Raw genomic sequence first — 19,280 nt, forward strand, 5'->3', positions numbered from 1 at the left:
ATAAATCAGAGTACTGTGGTGAATAACCACAAAGACATTTTGCACTTTGTCATTTTTGTCATCATGTAGTAGAGGGAGAAAAAAATGTGTGCAAATATGGTTTAGAATACATCAAACATTATCCAAATATTTTCAGTGTAAATGGACAAAAGAGTCCTTTCAAATGGCACCTACTGGAGCGCTTCCAGTCTTTCTTCTTCTTTTTTTTTTGGATCAGTCATTCTGTGATTAATTTAAACGAGGAAAATTTTAAAGAGCTTCCCTTTCAATGTCTTCTTTAGTAATGATCTCTTTGTATGATTGGTCATCACGCACCTACCCACCAGACAGACTCCTGCATGTGGAAAATGTGACTCATTTGCACAGCATCTCAAACACACCTCACATATAAACATCGTAAACAAAGAACAATTTGTATGGAGCTGCTTCTGAAGATTATTAAATAAACTATCAACTATTACTTGCACTTTGTCTTCTTCTTAGCATCCATTTATCCATCCATCCCTTTTCTGTATGAGTTTTTTCTTTTCAGGGTAACTTGAGGAAACGGGTCCAAGACACACCCATTGGCACTAGATGTGCACCCATCAGGGTGGGTGCATGTTTCACTAATGGGTGTGAGCTCTTAATCATTTCTCAAGCTGAAGCCACCTACATGAGCCTGGGTGTGTCAGAGAAGGCTTAAAAACTGCGTCATTTAACTGAAACAGTCTGGATCATTCCTTGAGTCAGAGGAAGATTTTATGTCAGTAAGTAGAGGATGTCAATCATTGTTACTGGAGCGTGAGGATAAGAAAGGTAACAGAGAAAGGTAACGGTCAGACTTTACGCGACTAACAGCTCTTCTTTCATACCTTCTGATACAGTTTATCGGGATCAACAGAGATTTAAAGGTAAGTGAAGAGATCATGAGGAAAATAAGTTTTGTCCAAAGTCATTGACAAAAACTTTGGGAATGGTGCAAATTTTGTGTTTCATACATGTTCCCTTTTTATTCAGCTTATTCTCTACATGTTTCTGATGGAGAATCATAAACATTTCATAAGTTTCTTTTATTGGGAAACAAATCAAATGTGACCCTTCTTATCTTCTGAAATTCTTCCTGGCACAAGCGTCTGGGCTATATCCTGACTGATGAGGACCCATCCCTGCCTCATCACTGCACTTTTAAGGATTGATCATAGATTATAGATCAGACTAAGATCTAAAGAGTTTCCTGGATCCAAAATATTAATTTGATTATCTCCAAGCTGCATTGTTATCACTTTGCCTTTTGCGTCATCACACTGGAAAACACACAGATTGCCACCAAATTGCTCCTGGATTGTTGGTTTTTGAGGACATTCCTTAAACAGATCACAATCAGGCAGGATTTTGCCCAGAAGCTAAAATTCAGGATACCAGGAAGAAATGCAGAATTTATAAAGAAGTGTCTGTTCTTTAAATGCTGTGCATACATTTGCTGTAAGTCTTTGAACTTTATTAAAAGCTTGATTGTTTATTACTATATAAAAAATAGTGGCAGAAAAAAGTGGCAACCTGTATCAACACGTTGATATATGACATCAGTTTAATATTTATTTATTTATTTATTTTTAGATACAATGGCATCATCAGTCCCTGTATCCAAAGCTAGCACTGCCTTCTCTCTGGCTATGCTCAAAACGTTGAGTGAGGAGGACAGCACTGGAAACATCTTCTACTCTGGTCTCAGCGTCTCTGCAGCCCTCGCCATGCTGATGCTGGGGGCGAGGGGCAGCACAGCCACACAGATGTCAGAGGTAGAATATGCACATGTTGTAAAATACATACATGTTGTGGCACCCATTGGGATCAGAGCGTCTGCTTTCAAATATTATGGGAAGTGTGTGTGAATCTGTCTCATCAAGATAAAAAGAGGAAGGTGTGGTTTCAGGTGTTCGGGTAACTGAGTGCACAGTACAGTGATGTATGAAGGATTTAAAGAAGAGTAAAAGCAGGTTATTTTGTATTGAAAGGAGATAATAATAGGAGATCACAAATATATTTTAATACATTTTTATAATGGGGATAATGGGAAGGTCTGAGGAGGGTTTCTAGTGGAATTTTTTTTAACCCAGCAGGCAGAGTGGGGTGTGACAGGAGAAAGTGTCTGTGCAGGCATTCATTACTCACTTGGTTTCCCAGTGTCAGCAAAACAGGTAGGGAATGCTTGTGTTGGCTGAGGTTCAGGAAAGGAATAATGAATTCCACTGCACTGTGAAGCATGACATCAAACAGGAGACTTTGAATTTCAGTCAGGACAAGTTCCCGATTAGCTACTGGAATTAGACAAGAACAAGCCCAGGCAGGCTTTTTTTTCCCCTGTTAGTGTTTGCGACTTAAACACAAGTTGATATGGACAAAAAAATTGACAAACATAAAATATAATTGTTAACTTCTCAACCAAAGTTGTTAAACTATAATACATTTTCAACCTTTATGTTTTTTACTGTGTAAATGACAAAAATGATCAGCCTTTACCCTGCCCTGCTTTACACTACGTCCCATTTTTCTTTTTCATATTTTTATTGAGAGACAAGTGTACAGTGGTTTACAATGACAATACAATCTGTTCCCCTCACATATTTTTTTAGTTTTTCTTACATGAACAGATACGATAACACACACACACACACACACACACACACACACACACACACACACACACACACACACACACACACACACACACACACACTTAAATAAACAAACAAAACAAAACCTAATAAGAAACCCAAAACAAACACAAACAACAAACCCCAAAACAAACACAAAAAAAAAAAAAGGGGGGGGGGGGGGGGAGAGATATGATATTAATCAGCAGGTAGAGCATTTAATGACTTGCAATAGTCTACGAAGGGGCCCCAGATACGATAAAATTCTCTGTATTTGCCCTTCGCCACAAGACCTATCTTTTGCAATTTAAGAAATGACATCACATCTCTAAACCAAAAAGAAACTGAAGGTGGCTTTGAAGATTTCCAAAGGAGTAAGATGCAACGTCTAGCCAAAAATGATGTAAAGGCTAATATTTTGAAGTGTGTAGGGTCGGTTAGACCAAGAGCCTTGGAAAGAATAACTGAATACTGACTCCAGAAGCCATGGAGTCTTGGGCACAGAAAGAACATATGGCCTAGGTCACATGGGGTGGCATGACATCTCTCACACTGATCCATCACTTGTGGGTAAATCTCAGACAGACGAGACTTTGAATAGTAAACCCTGTACAACACCTTGAACTGGATAAGTTGCAACCTGGCACAGGACGTACTATAACGGACATTGGATACTGCTTTCTCCCATTGCTGATCCGAAAAAATTACTCCTAACTCCCGCTCCCAAGCCCCCCTAATTTTAGCAACTGAATGGACATTTAAATCCATAAGTTGTTCATATATTAAAGATATAATTGAATTCTTATTGGGTTTAACGGATAAGAATTCCTCCCATGGTTGGACATTAGGAAGAAGAGGGTAGGAGGGGAAGAGAGCAGAAGTGCAATGCCGTGCCTGAAAATAACAGAATAGATTGGTAGCCAGAAGATTTGTTTCTGAACACAGGTCTAAAAAAGTTAAGAAAGTGCCATCTTTATAGAGATCCTTAAAGGTATTAATACCATGATGCTTCCACTGTACATAGGTACCATCAATGAGGCCAGGAGTAAACAGATGGTTCTGCGTGATGGGCATGTGTACTGACGCAGAGATGTACTTAAAATGACTCCTGAGTTGTGACCAGACCCTTAGACTAGACTGTACCACGGGGTTTTTCGTGAAATGAGAAGGCTTAAGTGGTAGTGGAGAGAACAATAAAGCTTCTAAGGATGAGGAAGTGCACAACAGGCGCTCCAGTTTACACCACAGCAGTTCTTGAGATTGAAGCTAATGGGTCAATTTGTGAATATGAGAGGACCAATAGTAAAATAAAAAGTTAGGCAAGGCAAGACCACCATCAAACATCAGTCTCTGCAATAATGATTTCCTCACCCTGGGGTGTTTCCCTCCCCACAAAAACGATGTAACTAGCTGGTCTAACTTTTTGAAAAAAGCTTTAGGTAAAAATATAGGAATATTCTGAAACAGAAATAACAATCGAGGCAAAATGTTCATCTTTACAGCATTGATCTGACCAATTAGTGACAAAGGTAGTGAATTCCATCTCTGAAAATCTGATTGAATTTGAGTCATTAAAGGGGAGAAATTGGAAGAGTATAGAGAAGACAAAGTACGAGTCACGTTAACTCCCAAATATTTAAAGCCGGCAGGGCTAAGTCTAAAAGGAATGTCAGATTGTTTAAGTGTAAGACTTAAAGAATTTATGGGGAAACATTCACTTTTAAGAAGATTTATTTTGTAACCTGACAGAGAGCCGAACTTGTTTAATAGAGACACAATCGATGGTATGCTAGATAAGGGAGCAGAAACATATAGAAGCAGGTCATCTGCATACAAAGACAATTTTACGTCAAGGCCTGACCGGGAAATACCACGAAAATGAGGAAGGGCCTTCAAAGCTATAGATAGGGGTTCAATTACAATAGCAAAAAGTAGGTGGGACAGGGGGCAACCCTATCTCGTGCCGCGTGACAATGAGAAGTAGCCAGAGGAAACACCATTTGTCTATACACTGGCTTGGGGTGCCTTGTACAACAGTCGAATCCATGAAATGAATCTGTCCTTGAAACCAAATCTTTGTAAGACCGCAAAGAGAAAGCTCCACTCCACACGATCGAAAGCTTTCTCAGCATCAAGTGAGATAACTACTTCTGAATTAGTGGTCGAGTGTTGGGAAAGAATGACATTCAAAAGCGTGCGGACATTAAAGAACAGCTGGCGGCCTTTAATAAAGCCATTCTGTTCATCTGAAATAATAGTAGGAAGAACCTTTTCAAGGCGAATTGCTAAAATTTTAGCCAAGACTTTAACATCCACATTCAGCAGTGAAATAGGCCTATACGAGGTGCAAGACGTAGGATCCTTACCCTTCTTTAAGAGAACAGTAATTAGTGCTTGAGACAATGTAGGGGGCAATAGACCACGTTCAAAAGATTCATTATACACTGAAAGAAGTAGTGGGGCTAACTTGTCTATAAATGTTTTTAAAAATTCAACTGAAAACGCGTCAGGTCCTGGTGCCTTACTATTGTGCATGGTCTTGATTGCATGCACAATTTCATCCAACCTAAAAGGGGCATCTAATTGTTCAGCTATAACAGGATCGACAGTGGGCATTATAAGACCGTTAAAAAAAGAATCCATCTCAGAGGCGTCAGCAGCAGATTCAGATTCATATAGGGAGGAATAATACGTCTTAAACACCTCATTTACTTCCTTTGAATCAGAGACCAAGTTGCCTGCCGCATCTTTAATTTGAGAAATTAATCGAGAAGAGGCCTGACGTTTTAACTGATGGGCCAAAAGCCTTCTGGGCTTATCACCATGTTCATAATAAGTCGCACGCGCACGAAGTAAGAGTCGTTCAGCATCTGCTGTAGAAAGTAAATCAAATTCGGTCTGCAAGTCAAGTCGTCTTTTATGCAAATCAGGAGTGGGACTGTCAACAACCTGTCTATCTATGTCACAAATTCGTGTAGTCAAAGTTTGAAGTTTGGCTTTGTGGCTTTTAGTGGAATGGGCAGAGAAAGAAATTATTTGCCCGCGCACATATGCCTTGAGAGATTCCCAAAGCAATGACCTCATAACAGTATCGCTGTCGTTAAACACCATAAATTCATCAATTGCAGATTTGATAATGGTAACAAACCCCTCATCCGAAAGCAACAAAGAGTTAAATCTCCAGGGTGAGGAAAAAGAGGACTGGGCTATGAGCTTGATGTCAACGCTAAGTGGTGCGTGATCGGAAATGACAATAGGATGATACGTAGATGACAGTACTTTTGGAATAAGGGAACCGTCCACAAAAAAATAATCAATCTGCGAAAAGGACTGATGTACCTGAGAAAAGAAAGAGTACGCTCTGGTGGTAGGGTTAGAAAACCTCCAGGGATCTACAAAACCATTCTGAAACATAAACTCCGAAATAGACTTGGACATAGAGGATTGGGTCAGGGTCCGAGGATTCGAGCGATCTAAGGCAGGATCAATAACACAGTTTAAGTCACCACCCAATATCAAAAGATGAGTATCAAGGGAAGGGAGACTACTCAAAAATAGCATCATCTGTAAAACCTGGATTATCAAAATTTGGCGCATACACATTGACTAAGAGGACGGGTACATTGTACATGGTGCCTACAACAACCAAATATCCCCCGTTTTTGTCAGCTTTAATCTCAGAGGCTGTAAACTGTACCCTTCTGTTTATTAAGATCGCCACCCCCCTGGCTTTTGAATTAAACATTGAATGGAAAGTATGACCCACCCATGGGCACCTGAGCCTAAGATGATCCCGATTTCGCAAATGGGTCTCTTGCAAAAACATTAGATCACTCTTTAAACGTTTAAGAGGCGAGAATATTTTAGATCGTTTAATTGGGCTATTCATACCTTTGACATTCCTCTTTTTTTTCTTTTTTTTTTTTTTTTGCCTGTCCCATTTGGTTCTTTAGCCATCAGAATTGTTGTCTGAAGACCAACAAGGATACCCAATGGATTTAGTTTGCCAAATGGATCATCGTGGCATTGCCGTATTGGTCCATTTGGTCGATCTTTGTTTTTATTATTTATTATATTTTATTTTCAGATGTTACAGACGGGACAGACATGAGTGAGGGATAGGAAAGGGAGAAAGAAAGAGGAAGGAAAGGGAAAACAGAAGGGGAGAGGGACAGTGAGAAAGGGGGGGAGAAAAAAAAATAAAAATCTCCTGGATCACCTGTTGAGAGAAAAATAGAAAACAAGCAAAAAAAAAACAAAGCAACATACTAAACACAACACCATCGCATTAATCTAGCTAAGTGTAAACAGCAGTAAATACTAAATATTCAATGTTGTTGTGCAGCACGCAGGACAGATGTGCTTCGAAGTAGCGGCCAAGAAAGGTGTAATTTGGGTCTACGAGCAGTGAACACCCGTGTGCATACCTGTGTGGATCAGCGCGCTTGTATTCCGAAGGTTTCTCCATGTAACGATCTGCTAGGGAGTGTGGGGGGGCCACAGCCCCGTCCTCCAGGGTGTGAAGCGGGTATGGAGGAGATCAAAACTCCAGACATCCAGAGGCCCCCAGAACACAAGAGACCATGGAAGACCAACAGAGGGGCAGCCGCGCCACTGTTCCAGTAAGAGCTGAGGAGAGTCCCAGATGAGGGTTCACTCAGCAGCCGCGGAGCAGAAGCCAGGGGGGGTTGCAGTGACGCGCCCATGAGCTCTGCCGGCCCCCAGCTGTGCCTGAGTGACCGAGCCCCAGGCCGAGAGGCCGGGGGCACCCCACCTCCGAAGGGGCCCGAGCGAGCCCCAGGCTCCAGGCCCCAATAAGCGGCCGCCAAGGAGTGAGCCGGTGTGTACCCGGACGCCCACCCCCAGACACAAAGAACCACCAACGCACCGACACCTGAGGGAGTCCGCCACCGGCAGGGGAAGTGGTGGTGGGTGGAGATAGGCCTCCAAACCTTGGAGGGCCTGAGATGTCCCCAAAGAGGTGGCGTCTGATACCCAACCTGACATATAGACACAGACATACAGGCACACACAGACACAAACATCCATTCCCACCCTCATGCTCTCATGTGCACTTACTCCACACTCAACCAACGTGGAGACAGACATAAAGAGACGCTGTACACACGATCACACTCCCCAAGCATACTCTACAAACCGGGTCTAGGTACCCTTGCCCCTGGAGGGGGGAACTGCACCCAGACCCAGGTGGTGTTACCCTTTTCCCTGCGGTGGGGAGAGGCAGACCACCCCGACTCCGTAGCAGCAGGGAGGCCCCACACCCCAGACCGCAGTCGGACGGCCAACTCCTCTTAGCCCTCCCGCTCCAGCAGGCCGCAGAGAACGGGGGTGGGAGAAGACTCCAAACCTCCCTCCACCCGCTCATTGTAGTGTTGATGCATGTGTGTTCTAAGGTGCAATCTTCAACTGGTGGGGGAGATGGTCACATCTTGCAGGAGCTCTCCTCTCTTCAGGAACTCTCTCTGCAGGAGGGGGAGATACAGGAGAGGTGGAGGAAGATCTCAGCCTGGGCGTTTACTGTCTTATGTAGTCTGGAAGATGAGTGGATGGTGGGGTGGGTGCAGTTTTCTCTGTGGTGGGGTTGGGTGGACTGTCCCGGGCTCTGTGGGGCCGGGGGGCGCTGCTGCACTGGGCCTCGGTCTGGATGGGCCTGGGCCCCCTTTCCCTGGCGGGTCGCGGAGTATGGGAGTGCCTACTGGGGTCAGCGGGGGAGCTGGCCCCAGGGAGGGGTTACCTGCCCCTCCCTTCCTTCCCTCCCCATCTCCAGCTGCCTCCCTCTTCCAGCTCCACCACAACCACCCACACATGCAGGGCCTTGGAGTAGGGGTATGTCACCAGGGTGCAGAGGAGGCTACCCCCCCCCCGTCCCCGTCCCCGTCCCCCCGTCCCCTTCTGGCTGCCTCTGCCTCAATTTTATCCCACAACTTAGACATTCACATTATTCACACTCTCATTACACATACATATAGGATCTTGGGGGTGGGCACAATCACGGAGTCCAAATTACCATCAGGGTGTACACCTCACCCCTGGCGTCGTTGCCCACCTCTCAATTTTAAATACACTTAGACATTAAGGGCTATCAGGAGGGACTATGCGCTTACCTGCTGCTCCCTGGCAGGTAGCTCCATGCCCTCCTGGGTTTTAATTGTACCTTTGACATTCCAAGTTAAAAATCTAATACCACTATTGCCTAAGGACTGACCTGAAGTACTGGTCATTGCAGAAAGATAAAAGAGAAAATACTTATTTCTTCACCCCCAAAGAAAGAACAAGTGGGAAAAACACACTCACACAAACACACAACGCAAACCCACAACAACAGAAGTACAGCTTCAGAATAAAAATAATAATAACACGTCAAATGCACCCTCCCGCCTCCCCCCTGCACAGCAAAAGCCCCCATCCCCAAACGATGAGACGGCAGTGCACGCTCCCACCCGGAGCAATCTGAACAAAAACGCTCCCGACTACGAAACGAACCGTGTCAAACCAAAGCTCCAACAGAGTCATTTCTCAATAGATTAAAAGGCACAAATAAAATAAAAATAACCCAATTATACTTTACTATTAGACAGGTAAAACAAAACAAGTGTTTGGCAGAGTAACAAACTTAGCTTACCACAATGATGTTTGGATTTGGATCATGCGCTATTTCAAACAAACAAACATTGTCCCGCTATATTTTTTATCGCGTGGTTATTGTCTTAATATATTCCTTGGCCTCATCTGGCGAGACGAAGTCGCGCTGCATTCCTTGATAAGTGATCCGTAGTCTTGCCGGATAGAGGATCCCAAATCGGACTCCCTGGATGCCGCGAAGCTGGCGACGGACCTCATTGAAAGCCGCACGGGCCCGCGCTGTCTTAGCGGTGTGGTCGGGGAACACAGAAATGGTCATATTATTTATCTGCACCCTCTGCAGCTCCCTGGCCTTCTGGAGAATCCTAGCACAGTCAGCGTAATAGTGCAGCTTCACAACCATAGCACGGGGGCGTTCACCGGTGTTAGGTTTGGGGGCCAAAGTTCGGTGGGCTCTGTCTACAAGCGGCTCCTTCCCAAGCTGAAATGCCTCCATCAACAGCACGGACACATCTGTAGCGGACAGGACGTTCTCCTCTGACACACCAACAATGCGTATATTATTGCGGCGAGACCTGGACTCCAAATCCTCGCATTTATTCTCCAATTTGGCCAACTCCTTTGACATCGCATCCACTTTGGCTTGGAGGTGGACAATATCATCCGTGCATGTGGAGAGAGACTGTTCCATCTCCGTAACTGTGCTTCTGAGGCCAGCGAATTCCTGCCGCATGGTAGTTATATCTGAGGAAAGGTCCGTTTTTAGTTGCTGTATGTCGGACCTGATAGACGTGAGATTCTCCGCAAATGCTGTCGTCAGTTCCTTTTTAAACAGTGCTGAAATTTCTTCACTAAGTTCAGAGAGGAGTTCAGCCTTCGTGAATTTTTCCGTATCGACGAGCGGCGTGTCGGGTGACCCAGGCAGTGGCGAAGTTTTACCACGAGGCGGGGATGCAGTGTTAGCAGCAGGCCGCAAGTTTGGCTGAGAGGTTGCGCTCTTATTAACCTTACGCGACATTGTAAACACAAAAAGCAAAAACAGTCTTGTCTCGGAACTAAACAAAAAGAAAAAACCCGTCAAAATGTGCCTGGAAATGCTAGATAATAACTAGACTCTGCAGGAGCTACGCTCGGTGCGACCTACGCCATAGTCACATAAACCGGAAGTCCCACTACGTCCCATTTTTAAGCTCAACATTCTTGTTTGAATATTTTAATATTATCTGTAGTTCCATCCCACTTGTCAGATTTAGACCTAGCATTGCACAAATTTGATGAACTAATAAAATATATTGTACTGAATAAACAACTCGGCATTATAAGGTAAATGAGTTTCAACCATTTCGACAAGTTTACTTATCTTAATGAATTAAGCTCATTCTATTTTGCCTAGGTTGCTGTTTTAGTTCAGTGTTTCTTAGATCTCTTTGTTTCATCACCCTCTCTGTTTAAGTCTCCCTCCTAGGTTTGTCATGTTGAGTCTGCGTGTCTTAACTTGTCGTGTTTCTTGTCTGCATGTCCTGTGTTGTCAAGTTCGTGTCATATCTCCATCCTGTTATGTTTCCTGTTTTATTTTGAAGAGATCGGGTGTCCCATGTTCATTGTGTTTAGTTTCACTTCCCGTGTGGCATCATTATATTCATTCTAATCAGCTGTTTCCCCGTGTGTTTCCGCTTCCCCTGATCACCTCCTGTGTGCACTTAATGGCTGTATCCCAATTCAAGGTCTGCAGCCTTAAAGTACGCAGCCTCAACGATCCTCAAGGGCCGCATACTTAAAGACCGCTAAGGCCGGAAGTGCGAGGCTTGTGAAATGGGACGGTCTAGCCGCCGTTGCGCTGCCCAGGTTGCCTAGCAACCATGATACTAACAGCTGGAAACGTGTCATACAACTTTGTTTGACAGAAATGAAGGAGAAAATCTTTTGTTCATTTGTTTGTTTGTTTCTACAAGAGCTTTGATCATTCTCTGTAAGATTAAGCTCAGCTATTGAATGGCGTATATTTTAAAGTAAAGGCTTTAAAACCAAGTTAGTACAAACGTCACTAATGTTACATAACTTTGCCGACATGTGGCCAACAGTAATGTTTTAATGTTCTTCATTATTAAACATCTGCACATAAATAAGTGACATAATATTCAGTACTTAAAGTCTACTCTTCGGCCGCCCCTCATCCGCCGTTTTTTTCGGCAAAATTATCCATACCCACCGCCGCGCTATGCATTCTGGGATATGTTGGGCCACGAAGTCTACACCGCCACGTCCTTAAAATTCAGGGAAATGACGGACGCATTTGAGGGCCGCATTTCGAGCAGCCTTCGAATTGGGACAGCCTTCGTCGCGTCGCGGTGACGTAATCGGCCTTAAAATGCGGCCTTTAAGGCTGCAGACCCTGAATTGGGATACAGCCAATCTGTGCGCTTTCATGCCTCATCCACTTTTAAAGGTTTTTCATGTTTATTTTCTCCACGTCACATTTTTTTATGTTTAGGATATTTTGTGTTTTCTTTCTAGTTTTCCCCGGTTCAGGTTATTGTTTAGCTTTGAATTGATTTCGCCTTTTTATTTTTGTACTGCTTAATCAGCCATAATAAATGGCGCTTTTTCTGTTAGAATCAAGTTTTGTTTTTGCGTGTCTGCATTTGGATTCTCCTCCTCACTCCACACAGTCAGCTTCCACCCAACTGTGACAATAATATATAATGTTCCACATAGAGAAACAATATATATTTTTACAGCCTTGTACTCCTTAGTAACATTTAAAGGCAGAGGTTTTACTCATAATGATATATTTCTACTGCACAGTGCTGCTATTTACTGAAGAAGTGAACTGTAATTCAATTCAATTCAATTTTATTTATATAGCGCCAAATCACAACAAAAGTCGCCTCAAGGTGCTTCATAGATACAGAGAAAAACCCAACAATCATATGACCCCCTATGAGCAAGCACTTTGGCGACAGTGGGAAGGAAAAACTCCCTTTTAACAGGAAGAAACCTCCGGCAGAACCAGGCTCAGGGAGGGGCGGGGCCATCTGCTGCGACTGGTTGGGGTGAGAGAAGGAAGACAGGATAAAGACATGCTGTGGAAGAGAGACAGAGGTTAATAACAGATATGATTCAATGCAGAGAGGTCTATTAATACATAGTGAGTGAGAAAGGTGACTGGAAAGGAAAAACTCAATGCATCATGGGAATCCCCGGCAGCCTATGTCTATTGCAGCATAACTAAGGGAGGATTCAGGGTCACCTGCTCCAGCCCTAACTATATGCTTTAGCAAAAAGGAAAGTTTTAAGCCTAATTTTGAAAGTAGAGATAGTTTCTGTCTCCCGAATCCAAACTGGAAGCTGGTTCCACAGAAGAGGGGCATTAAAACTGAAGGCTCTCCCTCCTATTCTACTTTTAAATACTCTAGGAACAACAAGTAGGCCTGCAGAGCGAGAGCGAAGTGCTCTAATAGGGTGATATGGTACTATACGACTGCAAGGTTCCTCACAGCGTTACTGGAGGCCAAGGTAACACCATCCAGAGTAAGAATCTGGTTAGATACCATATTTCTAAGATTTTCAGGGCCGAGTACAATAACCTCAGTTTGATCTGAATTAAGAAGCAGAAAGTTAGCGGCCATCCAGGTCTTTATGTCTTTAAGACATTCCTGCAGTTTAACTAATTGGTGTGTGCTACCTGGCTTCATGGATAGATAGAGCTGGGTGTCATCTGCATAGCAGTGAAAATTTATGCTATGTCTTCTAATGATGCTGCCTGAGGGAAGCATGTATAATGTAAACAGAATTGGTCCTAGCACTGAACCCTGTGGAACTCCATAATTAACCTCAGTGTGTGAAGAGGACTCTCCATTTACATGTACAAATTGGAGTCTATAAGATAGATATGATACAAACCAAACTGTACACTGGTAAACTGTTACAGTATTGGTCCGTGCAACCGACAAAAGAAACAAAGCCCCCCCCCCCAAAAAAACAAACAAAACAAAACAAACAAACAAACAAAACTGCTGATGGTTATACAGGAGTATGGATTACAGAATGATTACATCAATCATGTCATTTCACTACATATCTGGCAAACAGATCATGATTTGTGTACAAAGGCTGGTTTTGCTCCTATCAGTATTATATGTGGAATATAAGTAGATATTGAAAGTGCAAATAAAAGCAGATGATCTTTGCCAAAGCAAGGGGAAAATTTGTGGCTTTAATAACAGTAGTCGTTAATATTTTACCACAGAATAAAGCCCAGAAACCCAATATTACAATAATAAGCTATTATGGTGATTCAGCTAAACCATTTAGACAAAGCTTCACAGTTCAAATGGAAATAAACTAAAAACTGTTGCAAAATAAACCAGAGAGTTTCTCAAGACAAGAAATGGGATATTCTTCAATGGCCAAGTCTGTGATCACATGGCTTGTTAAGTATGTGTCAACGTCCAGTACAATACTGTATGAATATAATAATGTATTTCTACCTGAGAGTTTTTGGTTTGGTGCAGAATATGTACATGCATGGCTTCTAGGCTGCCGAATACTTTCATTACCATATATAACATAGAGGAGAGGTGAAATGTGTCCATAACCCTCCATATTTCTTTAACCTTAAATTTGAGACTTTTTGTCATGTGGATTTATTTTTTTATTTCCAAAAGGGAAGCAGGTCACCACAGAATGTCTGCTCAAACATATTTATATCCAAATAACATGTGTAATGCATGTATGCATTCACATATTCACACACAAACAAACTATGAAAATGTCAACAGTGATTCCTCCCTCACAGGTCCTCGGCTTTACTGAGGTTGAAAAACTAAAGTCGGCAGAAGAGAAACCGACACAAACACAGTCAGAAACGTCGTCGCTACAGACGCCAATGCAGACCCTGATGCAGACACGGATGCAGACGCGGACGCAGATGCAGACGCAGATTCAGCAGCAAACCAGACTGCCGGGCTACCTGCGCAAGGTGGTAACAAAGCGAATAACTGTGATCTGACAGGGAAATTCAAGGTTTTAGCTCCAGAGTATCTCACACCAAACTTCCCACCACATATATCCAACACATAGCTAACACCTTAAAACAGAATTAGTAGAAAGCAGATTTATGCAGCAGGTGAAAAGTTCAGTGTCAACAAAAGCGTAACATCATACATGTTCTAAATGTTTAACATATTTGAGCGTTTGTTGCGTCTGTTTGTGCTTTTTCTGTATTCTTTCCAAAAGATGCAGGAGGCCTTGTAAATACAGATTACTACTGAGCTCTTCAGTTCCTTAAGACTTTGAATCCAATCATTCAGTGGATGTTAGTTATGAGAAAGCTATTACCAAATGAAAACAAACTAACACTGATACATTCAAAAAGGCCAATGCAGAGTTATGTTAGCCATATTAGCTGTCTTTCATCTGTCTTTGGTTCATCGTGGCTTTATAACACGTAAGTCTTCTCTGGCTGTTCACAGTGTCTGAAACCCCAGACCGACGAGGACGATGTCCACGCCAAGTTTGCCAAACTACTAACTGATCTGAACAAGGCTGATGCTCCATACTCCCTCAGTCTTGCCAACAGACTTTACGGGGATCGGTCCTACACGTTTCTCGAGGTGTGAGAGGAAACCTGTTGTTACTTAGACTTACAATAAATGACTAACCTGTGCAGTGAGCCCTGTTATAAGTCATGAGACCAAAGCTGTGCACGTTTCTCCCTGCTCCCTGGATTTTCACTTACACAAAGTTTAGGACAGTAATGCTAATTTAATACCATGAAGTTGGCTACATCTAGTCAGTAGTAGTGGTAGTACAAGTTCACTGTATTTACTGGAAACATTTCACAAGAATATGTTCTATGATAAAAAACAGACAAGTCTTCATAAAACACAGCAATAAAATAGAAACATTTGCATTAAAACTAAATGACACAAAAACAGTAAAACTGAAAAAATAGAACTAAACAGATAAAACAAAAATGAAATATAATCATTTTACAGTTTTATTTATTTACAGTTCATAACAAGAGACAAGGCACCATTTCTCTCCTTTGTGTTCCAGTCATCACAGCAGATTAAACTTTTAAAACATTTGCAAATAGTATAAAGAAATATATAAAGAAGTAAAACAGTAATTTATTAATACTTAGAAATACTAAAACTTACATTTGTCAGCAAAAACTGCTGCCATCTGAACCGAAACGTTACAAACCAGCTTACCCACAATCTGTGTATTTTTCTATGCTGGCTACTTAAATTGGCATCCAACAAGCTATTTGCTTTAATCTTTTATTAGACAAAGGCTGACTGGTTAGTTCAAGCTTCAACTGCATCCAAAGGACTGAAAATGTTTTAACACAGTGACTGAACTTGATTGAAGTCTCCGTAGTTTGTTGAATCTGTTTCGAGTGACTTATTTCCACAATTCCAGGAATTTTTAAAAGGCACCAAAAAGCATTACAACGCTGAGCTCGAGTCTGTGGACTTCAAAGGAAATGCAGAGGAGGCCAGGGTCCACATCAACAGCTGGGTGGAGAAGCAGACACAAGGTAAGCATAATGTAACTTTAAATGATCTCCACTGTAAATCCTTGGGGATCAGTTGTGTTGTGTTCAGTTGAGACATTATTACCGGATTGTCCACCGTCCACATTATTTTCTGTTTCCAGTTCTTCCAGTCTAATTTCTATTCAGTATTAAGCAGCACTATCTCTGGGTTTTACTGTTTGGTTTCATGCTATTAATAAAACCATCACAGCAGTATGTTGCTGTAAATAGCAGGCCAATTCTTCTATTCTTATTATATTATGTGATGGGTACTTCTACTTTGATCACTTGTGTCTTTAACATATTTTTATTTTTCAGGCCCATTTAGGATTGGCTGCTATTGATTCTATATCTTTATATTATCTTAAGTGCAGCAGGAAATTCATTCATTGTTTTTATAAAAGCGCGATACAAATACAGGCCATTTATAAATCTACCATCTATAATAATAGGATACAAGGACTTTCCATGAGGGTTATAGGACTGTGGTGCCACCTGCTGGAAATGAGACATCTTAATCCCAGTTGAAAGAAGACATTATTTTTGTAGGAGCCATTTTTGGGTTGATACCTCATGTTGCCGCTAGAGGTAACCTTTTTAAGTTTCTTTTTTTTAAACTTTATTTAATAAACAATGAGTATACAACATACGAACAGATGAAGTATACAAAACAACAGAACATGAACACAAAAAGCCAAGAGTAAAAGAAAAAGGTAACAATTATAAGAATACACATACATGTATTGTTTTGAGAGCCTTTGTGTTGGTGGAGTCTGATATTGATTGTATGTACATTTCCACATCCTTAAAATAATGACAGAAATATGGTGTTTTGTTAGTAAACTTACATTTATGGATAAAAAATGTAGCTAAAAGTATGAACAAATTTATCATAAAAAACATTTCTCATACTTCTTGGGGAACTTAAACAAACAGAATAAAACATTTTCCCATCGTAAAGAAAACTCCCTTAAAATATGGACAATAACAAACCTGCTAAATTCCTTCCAGAATCTCTGTGTAAAAGAACAGTACCAAAAAAGATGTGTCACAGTTTCTGGATGATCCCCACAGAAAGTACAATTAGTATTTATGTCCCTTTTACATTTGACCATGTAGTGACTGGCTGGATAACATTTATGTAGAGTTTTAAATGAGACTTCTTTCACCTTATTTACAATCAAATATTTATGGGGGACCATCCAGACTGTCTTCCACTTGATATCTGGAACATATCGGTTCCAATAAGATGTTATATATGGGAGAGAGACGATATCTTCTTGGAATAAACTACGTATTCTCTTATTGCTGTTACCAAGTTCCTGTGAAAAGCAGATTTTTCCTATTGGTGACTCAGCTGGATCGGGGAGAGTGACTGAGGCAGATATTGAGCTGTCAGTGTTTTTATATAACATTAAAGTCCCTGAGGGTGTGGCACCAAGCACCACTGAGGATTCCACCTTTTTAAGTTCCTGTATGGTAGGTTTATGTAAGGTATTTAAGGTGGACGCACGTAATCAGCGTCAGGTGTGTTGTTAATCATAAGAAGGCAAAACATTTGTGACCGCTGCGCTTTTATCTTAAAATGTTTGGAACAAAGACCAAAAAGGACAAGATAAGTACTGCTGGAGTTATTGGACTGTTTAATTAATTCATGCATACCAGAAGCATCGCGTCACCCCCGCTAACAACCACCTCAGTGGCTTCAAGCCTACGCTTGAATTTTTGTTTTTTGTTCCCTGTTATACTGATCATAAAGCTTTTTCCCCTTTTTTTAAAATAAAAACCATCTTGCTGTTGCCCTGTTTTCTGATTTTATAGCTGAAGATGTTGTACAGTAACTAGTGCATCTTTGGTAATAGTTAATAGTTTTCATAAATTCTTTTTACCAGATAAAATCAAGGACTTGCTAAGCCAGGATGCAGTGGGTAGCCTGACGAAGCTGGTTCTCGTGAATGCCATTTACTTCAAGGGCAGCTGGAACACGCAGTTTAAGGAGGAGAAGACTGCTGATGTGCATTTTCGACTGAACAAGGTAACAGTGCAGAAAGGCAGCATAGGATGGTGCAGTTATACTTTGATCTGTCATACTACAAACGAGCTGTGGACTTTGCTGAATGAGAACATAAAGCCTGGAGCTCTGAGGGGATAAAATCGTGCTTTTTGGACGATCACTTTCCAACTTTATGCAGTTATGCAATGCAGTTTATTATTCATGTAATATCCAATAAGTTCTCAAATAAATCTCAAACAACAGCACATCACAAACTTCGGCTAACAAGAACAAGTTGTGTTGTGACGTGTGCTCTACATCCAAATCCACTCAATGGCTGGAATAAAACCATGACAGAACTTTTTGAGATCATTTTGAGACTAAACACAAAAAACATTTCTCTTGTCTCCCCTATTTTTCAGAACGACACTAAGCCGGTGAAGATGATGCAGCAGAAAAGTAAATTTCCTTTTGCGACCATTCCTGAGGCCAACTGCAAGGTAACATCCATCACTTTCAGCTTATTACAGGATTTCACCAGCATGATCTAAAACTTGTCTTTTACAAATATCAGCCTAAATTTCTAGATTAGGAAGTCAGATCATCTTTGATGGAGTAATAAATAAAAACAATGTTTCTGGACAGATTCTTGAGATGCCGTATAAAGGAAATGACCTCAGCATGCTCATATTCCTGCCTAATGACATAGAAGATGATACCACAGGCTTGGAAAAGGTAAGATGCACTTACCAGTACTTTAATGTCCAGTTTCAATCAGACAAGCTAGTGACACTGTATCCACACAGCTGGAGAAGGAGCTGACCTATCAGAACTTTGTGGACTGGACTCGCCCAGACATGATGAGCCCCAACGAGGTTGATGTCAAGCTCCCTCGATTTAAGATGGAGGAGAAGTATGACTTGGAGAAAATCCTGACCAACATGGGAATGGAGAACGCTTTTGACATCTACAAGAGAGACTTCTCTGGTGAGAAATATTGCACCAATGAGACACACTGAATCAATTATACAGTTATATTGAGAGCACAAAAACTGCAAAACATCATCTGGTAAAGAATAAAACACAACTGATTTCTGGGCTCTTCATCTACTAGGAATGTCTCCAGCAAATGACCTGATAGTGTCCAAAGTTGTCCACAAGGCTTTCGTGGATGTAAATGAAGAAGGAACTGAGGCTGCTGCTGCCACTGGGGTTGACATGGAAGTCCGCTCTATAACGATTCCCGCTGAGTTTGTTGCCGACCATCCCTTCATCTTCTTCATCCGACATAAACCCACCAAGAGCATTCTCTTTGTGGGCCGGTACTGCTCACCCGAGTAAACACGAGCTGACATTGACATGAATTAAACATAAAACATTATATACAGTATAAGATTTTGTAAGGTAAACCTAGTTCATACAAATGAAGTAAAGAAAAGTTATTAAAACAAAACGTGCCTTGCTGTTTATTCTTTCAGTGTCCCACAGTAGCACATTTCCTGCT

The 19,280-nt window shown here is 41.7% G+C and overlaps 1 protein-coding gene across 1 annotated transcript; it reads left to right on the forward strand.

Annotated features, from left to right (window-relative positions):
• The first annotated feature begins 693 nt into the window (after nt 1-693).
• On the forward strand, nt 694-19,229 carry LOC113028876 (leukocyte elastase inhibitor-like). The gene is made up of 11 exons (XM_026179306.1): nt 694-749; nt 867-893; nt 1,600-1,781; nt 14,038-14,220; nt 14,714-14,854; nt 15,669-15,786; nt 17,676-17,818; nt 18,199-18,276; nt 18,422-18,511; nt 18,583-18,763; nt 18,891-19,229. The coding sequence occupies exons 3-11, from the start codon at nt 1,605-1,607 to the stop codon at nt 19,115-19,117; spliced, it is 1,338 nt and encodes a 445-aa protein (XP_026035091.1). The 5' UTR covers nt 694-749; nt 867-893; nt 1,600-1,604; the 3' UTR covers nt 19,118-19,229.
• The last annotated feature ends 51 nt before the right edge of the window (nt 19,230-19,280 follow it).

Source organism: Astatotilapia calliptera, chromosome 9 (genome assembly GCF_900246225.1).
Source record: "Astatotilapia calliptera chromosome 9, fAstCal1.2, whole genome shotgun sequence".
NCBI lineage: Eukaryota > Metazoa > Chordata > Actinopteri > Cichliformes > Cichlidae > Astatotilapia > Astatotilapia calliptera.

Coding starts and splice junctions, on each gene's coding strand:
- LOC113028876 (XM_026179306.1), top strand. CDS start 1,605: ATGGCATCATCAGTCCCTGTATCCAAAGCTAGCACTGCCTTCTCTCTG. Junction 1,782..14,037: donor CAGCCACACAGATGTCAGAG/GTAGAATATGCA, acceptor CCTCCCTCACAG/GTCCTCGGCTTTACTGAGGT. Junction 15,787..17,675: donor GGTGGAGAAGCAGACACAAG/GTAAGCATAATG, acceptor TCTTTTTACCAG/ATAAAATCAAGGACTTGCTA.